This window comes from Carcharodon carcharias, chromosome 4 (genome assembly GCF_017639515.1).
Source record: "Carcharodon carcharias isolate sCarCar2 chromosome 4, sCarCar2.pri, whole genome shotgun sequence".
Classification (NCBI taxonomy): domain Eukaryota; kingdom Metazoa; phylum Chordata; class Chondrichthyes; order Lamniformes; family Lamnidae; genus Carcharodon; species Carcharodon carcharias.
In genome coordinates, this window is record NC_054470.1 from 187,400,260 (window position 1) to 187,412,466 (window position 12,207).

Here is a 12,207-nt window from a genome sequence, read left to right on the forward strand (position 1 = left end):
TGGTCTGTCCAGTTTCATTCCTTATCAGCTTTTCTGGAGCTGTTTGATAGAGGTCAGTTGAGAGTCAACCACATTGCTATGGATCTGGAGTCACATAGAGGCTAGAACAGGTAAGGATAGCAGATTTCCTTCCCTAAAGGGCATGGGCATTATGGTCACCATTAGACTAGCTTTTAATTCCAGATGTATTAATTCAACTGAATTTAATTTCCACAAGCTGCTATGGTGGGATTTGAAACCATATCTCCAGAGCATTAATCTGGCCCTATAAATCACCAGTCCAATGATGTTACTACTACACCATCACCTCCCCTGCCTAAAAGGCTATGGACATCAGTGGAACCAGTGATTTTTCTGTGGTGATGGTGGAAGCGCTAAAGGTTTGAGGCTGTTCACAGGTGGGGGATCCTTCGGGAAGAGGTCTTGTGTTTCCTTTAAAGCACACAAGGCATACCCCAGGAACCACCTCAGGTCTCCTTTGTCGAGTATTGCCATTTCTCACTGAGGTTAAAAATCACTTACAAGCAACTGAAGAGGAAAACACAGGAGTGCGAGGTGTGGAGAAATGAGCAGAGGATCTGCCTCAGGCTGATCATGACTACAATATAAACAGGGGGCTGTTTCAACAAATAGAGTGAAATGCGATCATTCTGGGCATTAGTGCCAGTGAAGGATTTACATTTCTCTACTACATGAAGATGTGTGGCATTGCTGAAGGACATTACTTATTCTACCATGTCTGATCATAAACCAGATGCATCTTTGTCTTTTAGATTAAGGATTATGGGATCCCATCAGACCTTGCACTTTCACCACCTGAATGTCTCAGACTCTATGACACTATGGCATTGGTGTTCCCCGAGTGGCCCAGGGCAAAGGTATGTAAATCTATACAATGCAGCAGGAATGTCCAAAACATAAAACCTAGTACATTGAAGGAGGCCATCTGGTCTTTTGAGGTCAGTTTCCTCTTAATAATCCCGCCCACCTTGCAGCCGCAAACACCCTCCCCCCCAACCCCTGCTACCACCCCCCACTACCCCAATTAGAGGAGCTGCCTGATTTGCATTATCATGAAAATCACTGACTATAAAGCTTGAGTGGCTTTATTAACAGGAGGCCATGGGCTTGCCATTGCACTCCAGAGACTTCAGCACAATATCTAGGCTGACACTCTCAATGCAGTACGGAGGGAGCCCTGCACTGTCAGAAGTGCTGTCTTTCCGATGAGACATTAAATTGAGGCCTTAACTGGTCTGTCAGGTGGATGTGAGAAACCCCATTCGGAGAAGAGCAGGAGAATTCTCCTCGGTGACCTGGCCAATATTGATCCCTTAATCAACATCACAAATGCTGATGATCTGGTCACATTGTTGTTTGTGGAAGTTTGCTGTGTGCTAAAGAGTTTCCACATTTCATATATTATAGCAGTGACGAGGCTTGAAAAGCAAGTCATTGCCTGTAAAAGTGCTTTGGGACATCCTGGGTTTTTGAAACATATATAAATGAAAGTCTTTCAGTCTTTTCATAGTCCTAGAACTGAAGATGGCATCAGCTGCACTAAAACACTCGGGGTATTTTAATAAGGGCATGATTCTGGCTTTTTTGAGATACTGGTCTCTAAGTTTAAGTTTAACCTCTAAGTTCTCTTTGAGGAGGCTATGTCTGGTGAGTTTGCCCCTGATATCATGCCCGATATTTTATCCTCCTTCCTTTATTTATTTAAACCATGTTAAATGCCAAGATTCAAGGTGAATTTGGATCTGCTGTTTCCTGCTCCAAATGATTACCTAATAATTAATTTCAGCATTACTTTGCCAGCAAGATCTTATTGTTGACATGATTGCAAAGTCCTCTTTCTGCTCCTTACTTAATGGCACTGCAGGCCCTGTTTGCAGCTGTAAATATTTTTCTCATACATCGCTTATGATACTGCTTTACTGCAGGAACTTCACCCTGAGGAGCACAGATCCTTCAAGAATAAAGTCATTATCAGGAAGAGTGATGTGAGAGAATATGAAGCTGAGCTGAAGGGAGAATTTGCAGGATGGGTTGAAACAGGACTGAAGAACAAGGTAAAAGCAAAATACAGCAGATGCTGGAAATCTGAAACAAAAACAGACAATGCTGGAAAATCTCAGCAGACTTAGCAACATCTGTGGAGAGAGAAACAGAGTTAACATTTTGAGTCCATGTGAGCCCTCTTCAAAGCTGAAGAGAAGTGAAAACGTGGTGAAGTTTATACTGTTAAAGAGGCAGGTGGCTGGACAGAGGGCCAGCGATAGGTGGGGACAAAGGAAGGATTGCCAAAGGTGTCATGAAGTAAAGGACAAAGGGAGCGTTAATGGTAGTGGTTAGTGCTAAAAAAGGTGCTTTCTTACCTTAATGCCAGACGAACAAGGTAGATGTGTCCTCAATGTAAAATACACAGGGTTACAGAGAAGTAGAGCACAACAGGTCCTTAACTGTGTTTATTTCCCACCTACCTCTCTTCCTTGAACCATACTAGAATTCCTTTATATTCATAAGGAAACAGGAACACATGAACAGTAGAAATCGAAGCAGAAGTTGACCATTCAGCCCATCAAACCTGCTCCACCTTCCAATATGAGTAATCTTGGGTTTCAACTTCACTATCCTGACCACTCCCCATATCCTTTAATTCCCCGAGGGACCAAAAGCCTGTCCATCCCAGCCTTAAACGCGTTCAACGATGGAGCATCAAAATCCCTCTGGGGCAGATAATTCCAAAGAGTCATAACTTTTTGAGTGAAGAAATTTCTCCTCATCTCAGTCCTAAATGATCGGCCTCTTATCCTGAGACTGTGCCCCCGTGTTTTAGATTCCTCGACCATTGGAAACATTCTCTCAGTGTCCACCCTGTCAAGCCCCTTGTGGGTATCAATGAGATCAGCTCCCATTCTTCTAAGCTGCACAGAATATAAACCCAATGTACTCAGCCTTTCATCGCAGGAACCCATCTAGTAAACCTTTGCTGTGCCACCTTTCTCTCTCATATGTTTATTTAGCTTCTCATTTTGTGTATGTATACTATTCACATCAGCTACTCCTTGTGATACCAAATTACACTCTCTGGTTTCTCCTGAATGCCATATTGGATTAGTGCCTATCTTGTACTTATGAGCCCTAGTTTTGGTCTTTCCCACAAGTATGAAACAACTTCTGTATGTCTTGTTTAGATTGTGAACTGATCAAGGTGTTTTAATTGGTGAAGGGATTCTCTTGGGTAACTACAGAGAAACAATTTCCTCTAGTAGGAGAATGTAGAGTAAAGGCAAACAATCTTATACAAAAACAAAAATAGCTGGAAAAACTCAGCAGGTCTGACAGCATCTGCAAAGAGGAACACAGTTAACGTTTCGAGTCCGAATGACTCTTCAACAGAACTAAGGAAATATAGAAATGAGATGAAATATAAGTTGGTTGAGGGGGGACAGGTAGAGCTGGGTAGGGGGCCAGTGATAGGTGGAGGCAAAGAAGAGATTGTCAAAGATGTCATAGACAAAAGGACAAAGGGGTGTTGACGGTGGTGATATTATGTAAGGAATGTGCTAATGGGGACATTAAGGGTAGAAAGCAGGCCAAGCAAGTGGCAGATGGCCTTAGAGAGGGTGGGGGAAAGGGATCGAAATAGGCTAAAAGATGGAGATAAAATGATGGAAATAAATTTAAAAATGATGGAAATAGGTGGGAAAAGAAAAATATATTTTAAAAATTATAAATTATTGGAAAAGGGGGGATCGGAAAGGGGGTGGGGATGGAGGCAAGAGTTCATGATCTGAAGTTGTTGAACTCAATATTCAGTCTGGAAGGCTGTAAAGTGCCTAGTCGGAAGATGAGGTGCTGTTCCTCCACTTTGCGTTGGAACATTGCAGTAGGCCAAGGACAGACATGTGGGCACAAGAGCAGGGTGGAGTGTTGAAATGGCAAGCGACAGGGAGGTCTGGGTCATGCTTGCGGACAGATTGAAGGTGTTCTGCAAAGCGGTCACCCAGACTGCGTTTGGTCTCTCCAGTGTAGAGGAGACCGCATTGGGAGCAGCGAATGCGGTAGACTAAATTGAGGGAAGTGTAAATGAAGTGCTGCTTCACTTGAAAGGAGTGTTTAGGCCCTTGGACAGTGAGGAGGGGGAAAGTATAGGGGCAGGTGTTGCACCTTCTGTGGTTGCATGGGAAGGTGCCATGGGAGGGGGTTGAGGAGTAGGGGGTGATGGAGGGGTGGACCAGGGTGTCCCAGAGGGAATGATCCATGCGGAATGCCACCAGGGGGGTGAAGGGAAGATCTGTTTGGTGGTGGCATCATGCTGGAGTTGGTGGAAATGGTGGAGGATGATCCTTTGAATGCGGAGGCTGGTGGGGTGATAAGTGAGGACAAGGGGGACCCTATCATGGTCCTGGGAGGGAGAGGAAGGTGTGAGGGTGGATGCACGTGAGATGGGCCAGACATGGGTGAGGGCCCAGTCAACAATTGTGTAAGAAAACAATTTTATAATTGGAGTGAATTGGAAGCGATGTGAAGAAGTACTTTACCCACACAAAAGAGAGCAGAAACCTGAACTCTCACCTCAAAATACTGTGGATGCTGGGGTCAATTAGAGTGTTCAAAATTGAGATTGTTAGAATTTTGTTGGTTAAGGGTGGCATGGGACATGGAGTAAATGGCATAGAGGTACAAATTAGCCATCATTTGGCCGAATGGCAGGGTAGGATTGAAGGGCTGAATGGCCTACTAAAATCATGCAGCTTACCAGCACAGAAGCACTCAAAAGCTCCCTTATGTATATTCATCTAGGACCACACTGTCCATAAAGCCTTTGGCTTAGAGGGCTACCTGGGGCCATAGGGGTGGAAGACAAGAGCAGTCAAGGCCTCAATTTAATGTCTCATTGGAAAGACGGTATTTCTGACATTGCAGCACTCCCTTAGTACTGCATTGTGAAGTTGCGGTTGTTCTTAGAGAGTGAAGATTTGATAGAAGTATTCAAAATCATGAAGGATCTGGACAGAGTAGATAGGGAGAAAAGGGAAGAAGGGTTGAGAACCAGAGGACACAGATTTAAGGCGAGTGTCAAAAGAACCAATGGTGACATGAGAAAGCCATTTTTATGCAGGGAGTGTTTAGGACCTGGAATGCACTACCTGAGAGTGTGGTGGAGGCAGATTCAATCGAGGCCTTCAAGAGGGAATTGGATAACTATCTGAAGAGAAAAAAGAATTGCAGGGCTACAGGGAAAGGATGAGGGTGTGGGGCGAGCTGAGTTGTTCTTGCAGAGAGCCAGCATGGACATGAAAGGCCGCATGCCCTCCTTCTGTGCTGTAACTATCCTCTGATTCCACGCGACGAAACCTCTGGGAAAACGCCCAGCATTGGCAACCCCATTGCATCATGTGACTACCGGAATAGCGGAAGGTAGATGGGCCTTGGGTTCTTCAGGCCTCCAATGCTCCAGGGAAGACAAGGCCCGCTTTTTTGGAATTGCTGGTTGGTCTCGCTGGTTGGAGAAGCCACATTACTATTGGTGGTGTAACGTTAGTGCTGATTTTCCGCAGGTTGAGGATGTACTGCTTTTGCTGAAGCCGAGAACTGAAGGGACATTTGGGAAAAATAATACTAATTTCCCACTTCTGGTTGAAACGCTTCGGAAGATGGATTTGTTACCTGCTTTATTTTTCACGTAAGTAACTTTAGACGCAATATTTTAAATGGGAACTGATCAAGGCTTTATTAAAATGAAGCATGATTTCCATATGTTTGCATTCCAGTCCACTTAAGATAAAGGCCAACACATTTCACTTGCCATTTTGATAACATTTTCCTACCCATCCATGAGCATTTTAATAACTTATTGTACATGTTATTTATTGATTCACATGATGTGGCATCGCTGGCAGTGTGAGCATCTAATGCCCATGCCAAATGCCGTCAGGAGCCACTTTTTTTGACAGCTGAGTGTCTTGCTAGGTCATTTGAGAGGGCGTTTCAGGGTCAACCACATGGAGGCCAGACCGGATAAGGATGGCAGATTTCTTTCCGTGAAGGACATTAGTGACCCAAATAGGCTTTCATGGCAATCTGGTAGTTTCATGGTTTTTCATTTATTTTTGTAACCAATTTAATTCCACTGCTGCAGTGATTGGATTTGAACTTAAGACGAAAGATGATCAGTGTTTTTAACTCCCCGTTTTGCTGTCTGTGAGAATACTTCAATGTGATTGGCTGCTAACCCTGCTCGCTGACATCACAGCTGCTGGATGCCAGGAGATCTCCTTGACTTGGAGCCAGATTAAAATTGTTGCCAGGAAAGGGGAAATCTATGTCATGGAGATCACTAGATCTTTGTAGGCAGTTTTCTTCAAGATTAGCATCAAGCATCACTGCTTTGCTGCTGACTTCAAAATCCAGCCCATTACTATCACCTTTTTTAGCTCAATGTCAATTTTTGTCTAACTGACGTTCTTGCGAAGCATCTTGGGATGCTTTACTACATTAAAGGCGCTATATAAATGCAAGTTACCAAGTTACTCTTATTGTTGTGCCCATCATTCTGGCTCGCTGCAATATAGAACATTCCAGCATTCGGGGTGAATCTCTGCATGTGTTCCTCTGATCTGCCTTGGAAAACCCAGTGATACACAAACCCTTATGGAAGTTTAACCCCAATGTAGGGAAGGGTGACTGAATTTTATAGATTTATATGAAGACAAAAGAAAGATTTGTATTTATATTAAACCTTTCGCGTCCTCTGGACATCCCAGAGCACATTACAGCCAAGGAAATACATTTGGAAGTGTAGTCACTGCTATAGTATAGAAAACGTGACAGCCTATTTATGCACAGCAAGCTCCCATGAACAGCAACTCAGCAACCACCAGGTAAACATTTTCTTTTCTGAAGGATAAATATTAGCCAGGACACTGGACAGAATTCCCTTGCTTTTCTTCCACCAGTGCCATTGGGTCTTTTGCATTCACCCGAGGGGGCAAACGGGACCTCGGTTTAATGGTTCACCTGAATAGTGGCAGCTCTGTGACATTATAGCCCGCCCTCAGTACTGCACTGGAGTGTCAGCCTTGAGTTTGGTGCTCGAGTGCACAAGCCACAAGCTCCCATCTCAGGGACAAAAGTGTTACCCACTGAGCCAAAACTGATGTATACTTTGCAGCACAGAAGTCAGTCGTTGCTGGTGTTTTTGCTCCACTCGAGCATCCTTGCACCCTACTTCGTCTCATACTATCAGCATACCGTTCTATTTCGTTCCCACTCATGTACTTACCTAGCTTCCCATAAATATATCTATCTATACCTATTGTATTCATCTCAACTCCTCCTTGTGATAGTGAGCTACGTGTTCTAACCACTCTCTGGGTAAAGAGGTTTCTCCTGAATCCCTTACTGGATTCATTAGTGACTATGTTAAAATGACATCCTCTAGTTTTCAACTCCCTGTTGATTGTATATTAATTGAACATTTAATTATGTTTAGGCGCTGGGTATTAACTGGGGGTTCACTTGTACTCCTATGTATAGGAGCATACTGAAACTGTGTTGGTTGGGACGTGCTTGTCTGTAATATGACAATGGTGGTGTAGTGATAAGGGTGGAATTTTACGCTGGTATTTATACTCCTGCTGAAGCCAATGGATTTTTGAATGGCTTGCTGCATTTTACAGCCTCACCCCCACTGCGATGGGGCCATAAAATTCTGCCTCATGTCACTGGCCCTAGTAATGTAGACATACAGGCAAATGCTCAGGGGACGCAGGTTCAAATCCCAACATGGCAGCAGGAGAAATTTAAACTTAATTAATTTTTTAAAAAATTGTAATTGAAAAGCTAGTTTCAGTAATGGTATGCGTGAAACCATCATCTAGTCTTGTAAAGACTTACCTGGCTCATAAATCTGCTGTCCTCACCTGGTCTGTGACTCTAGATGTGGCTTACTCTTAACTGTTCTCAAGGGCAATTAGGGATGGGCAGTGTTATTGAGTTGATCTTCTAGGCAACTTTTCTTGGTGGACGCATTTAACCTTATTTGGAATTTAGCAGCAGAAACTGCATTTGTGCTCTGATCACAGAGCTTACTTTACCAGGTAACCACTTGGGTCCTCCGCTGAAATTCCTTACATATACTTCTGCTTCTCCAGCAGTGAATTGTCACTCACGACTACACAAATTGTCGGTCACTTTTTGGTTCCCTTGTCTTTTCTCCACCTACCCCTCCAAATTAGGAAGTATCAGATATAGTCTTTTTCGAAGATGGTGCCTCGTCAGTAATTCAGCATCTTCTTTCTACGTGTTTTCTTCCTTCTACTGCAAAATTTAGTCTCAGCCTTCTTTTTGACTTCACTGTTGGCCAGACTTCTCTCCGATGTAATCTCAACTTGTCTTAGTTCAGTAGTTGAGCTATCCATGACTTCATGATCTGTTCACATCTTGGAAAGTTTTACGACTTTTCTTTCAAAGCCTCTTTAGCTTCATTTACCTGATTCTTCAGCTCTTCTGTCTCCTTGTATCTGTTGGCTTCCTCCTGGAACCTTGAACACTGCTGCATCTTCTCTGCTAACTGGTTCTTCAGTTTGTTTAGAGGGACGTTAAATTCTTCCTGTTTCTCTTCGTAAATTTCCAGAGTCACAAACTTTGACCTGAGGGATCCTTGTGGCAGGTTTTCCTTTTCTTTGCAAAGCTCACTCACTTCATCTTGAATTCTGTCATTCAGCAGAGTCTCCTTGGGTTTCTTCTGCTGTTTTTCCATGTTGTTGTTTAAGACAGTCTTCCTTTCTTCAGGTTGCTGAATGGCTACATATTCCTTTTTCATCCTGTTGTGGTCCTTGGACTCTCCAGGCTCTTTCTGAAGTACTTTACCTGGTTCCTTTTTCAACTCAGGAACTCTTCCTCCTTCCTTCTGAAATCTCACTGGCCAATCACGGTTAATTTCCCTCATTCAATTTTGACCTAGATGTCTTGGCCCTGTACCTTCTAATACCATCACTGGTAGTTGTGACAATTTGTGTCTATAATGAACAGTTACTCTGGTGATACCTTTTACCTGGATTTCTTCACCTGTGTATGTTTTCTACTTGACAGATGTTTGTTCCAAATTTAATTGTTGACCACCCTTATTTAACTATCTGAAAGTGTGTTCTCCTATTACAATGGGAGAAGTACCTGTGTCTACTTCAATTTTTAATGGTTTACCATTCACTTGCACTGTGACAATAATTGGCTCTGCCTGCCCAACTTTCATGTTGAATAATGAATGAATGTCAGAGTTGGTTGCTTCTGGCTCTTCTACACTGTACACTTCCTTGGACTTAGATTGTCACCTGGAAGCCTGTTTAAACCCCGCTTTGCAATGTTTCAAGATGTGTCCATTTCTGTGACAAAAATAACACTCTACCTTTTTAAATTGCCAATCATTACTAGCATGATTGTTTCCACGTCGATAAAAATTAGTTTTCAACTTTGGCTGCCAAGCTGTTTCCTCTCAATTTTCGGTTAGCGGGGGCTGTTCCCCTCTATGCGGCAGAGTCTTGGCTTTTCACGTCACTTTCAGCTGACTGTTCCCGCCCAGCTAGACGAATGGCGCCCTTTTGTGCCCCTTGAATTGCTTTGTGAATCCTGTTCAGCGCTTTCCATCGTAAGCGCTATTTCTAATGCTTTCTTAAAATCAAGATTCACTACCAGCAATCTTCGCTGAGTAGCATCCTCCTGCATGCCACGTACCAAACTATCCCTGAGCAGGTCATTCAGGGTTTCACCGAAATCACAATATTCTTAGCTGTTTTAATTTTACCACGTAGGTAGCAATGGCCCCTCCCGGGGCTTTATTCTGTGAATTGAATCTGAACCTCTGCATTATGACTGAGGGCTTGGGTTGGAAATATCCCTTAACAATGTCTACTAATTCATTAAAAGTCTCCAAATCTGGTGCATTGGGGCCATCAAGCTTTGAATTAAACTGTAGGTTTTGCTCCCACAAATACTCAGGAGAATCGCTCTTCTCTTTTCTTCCCACGTGATTTCATTGGCTTGAAAGAAGAACGCAAGATGTTCTACATATTGAGACCAGTCATCTGTGGCTGGTTCAAAGGGATCGAATGATTCTGCCAAACTGGCATCTCAGATGAGTATATCTTCCTTTCTTATTAATGAACTTAGGTACTCACAATCGCTGGGTGAAGGACAGCACCAGATTTGATTTATCCTCATCGCTAGTTTGTTATAGAGTTGATCTTCCAGGCAACTTTTCTTAGTGCAATAATATAACCTTATTTACAAAAGAGCAGCAGAAACTACATGTGTGCATCAAACTCTATAGCTAAAGAAGAACTCTCCCCTAGAGCTTCTCCGTACTGTTAACCCATTGGTTTACACAGATCATGTGATCTTACAACACAGGATTATTCTTAAAGCTACAGTCTTATGTTTATCAGAACTATAATTACCACAGGCAGCAAATGCTAGCCTTGCCAGCAATGCCTATGAATGAATAAAAAAAAAATCAAAAGCTTATATGTGTCTAAAGATTAGGCTCCAGTTCTATCCTTCACTGTATGGCTACCTGGAATACAGCACTCTGCTCAAGTGGAAATATCTTCTCAATGCTGACCCTAGACAAGCCCCTTCATAATTTCATTGTTAGATCATCACTCAGCCTTTTCTTCTCAACAGTAAAGAGCCCCAACTTGTTCAATTTTGCATGGTATTTAAAGTGCCTTGGTTCTGGTATCATCTGTATCAATCTTCCTTACACCGTCTCCAGCTCTAGAACCTTTTCCTGTAATGTGGAATAATTGAAATTAGGCCTGCCCTCGATACTGCAGCTGGAATGCTTGATAAGGAAGGGAGGCCTCATGAAAAAGATATATAATTTTGTCACTGGGTGACCTATGGGAAATGGGAAAGTGTCATATTAGTGCAATGGTGGGAGAGGTGCTTCTCTCAGGTAGGTGCTGGGCTGTAAAAGCCTAACACACTTTATATGGGAGTGCTGGATGTTGACACTGTGTCCTGTCCTTTGGATAATACCTTAAACTGAGGCCTGTCCTCTTGGGTGAATGTAGAAGATCTCATCACATTATTCAAAGAGGAGCATAAGTGTTCTCCTCCATATTTTTGGCCAGTATTTATTTCTCAACCAGCATCACTAAAACAGGTAATCTAATCATTAACAAAAACAGAATTACCTGGAAAAACTCAGCAGGTCTGGCAGCATCGGCGGAGAAGAAAAGAGTTGACGTTTCGAGTCCTCATGACCCTTCGACAGAACTTGCGTTCGAGTCCAAGAACTCTAGTTGGACTCGAACGCAAGTTCTGTCGAAGGGTCATGAGGACTCGAAACGTCAACTCTTTTCTTCTCCGCCGATGCTGCCAGACCTGCTGAGTTTTTCCAGGTAATTCTGTTTTTGTTTTGGATTTCCAGCATCCGCAGTTTTTTTGTTTTTAAATCTAATCATTATCTCACTGCTGTTTGTGGGAGCTTGCGGTGCACAAATTGGCTGTCATGTTTGTTGTGTTATGATATAAACTCAAGGGAATGGTAAGCACATTGTGGATTCATTTATTAAGACATTTAAATAGATGTACTTATGCAGGTAGAAAGCTTGGAGACATCAACAGCAGAGCTGAATGTGCGTGCTCTTCTCAAAAGCAAAAGTGAAAGTAAGACTGGATCGCATGACACACTTCCCTTCTCATGATGCCATGCTGCTTTCCCTTAAAGGCACATTACAACAGTGTTTCCCACCTTACAGCAGTAAATACACTTTAAAAGTATTTCATTGGTTGTAAAAAGCTTGGGGCATCCTGAAGGTGTAAAGGACACGATATTCTTTCTCTTTTTATTCCAAGTGGAAATGGTTCCATTCTTCAGTCTTGACATTCCTCACCTTTATTGGCAGAATTTATTAATGATTTCAAATGCCTTTATCACTGTCTTAGGTTTGACATATCAAAGGTTGAACAGTTTGCTGATGAGCTGCTAGAATATCTTAAAGCAAAACTGGAAAGCAAAAGAAAGCCAGATGATGCAAAAACAAAGCTACAGATAAAAAAAAAACAACAGAAGCTGTCAAAACGCTTGGAAAAAGAAGAAACTTTGTAAGTATTTTATAACTTCCACCTCAAAGGTAGGCTTCATCCATTGATGGTTTCCCCTGCTAGAACGTTGCCTTGCCAGGGCACCCA

General features: G+C 42.8%; 1 protein-coding gene across 2 annotated transcripts in view; it reads left to right on the top strand.

Annotated features, from left to right (window-relative positions):
- LOC121277497 (probable ATP-dependent RNA helicase DDX60) overlaps window positions 1-12,207 on the top strand; it is a 257,982-nt gene that overhangs the window by 210,377 nt on the left and 35,398 nt on the right. For both annotated transcript variants that reach the window (XM_041187050.1, XM_041187051.1), the window contains exons 22-25: window positions 774-878; window positions 1,947-2,075; window positions 5,571-5,695; window positions 11,962-12,120. In XM_041187050.1, coding sequence (XP_041042984.1) covers window positions 774-878; window positions 1,947-2,075; window positions 5,571-5,695; window positions 11,962-12,120 — 518 coding nt within the window. The remainder of the gene's footprint in view (window positions 1-773; window positions 879-1,946; window positions 2,076-5,570; window positions 5,696-11,961; window positions 12,121-12,207) is intronic.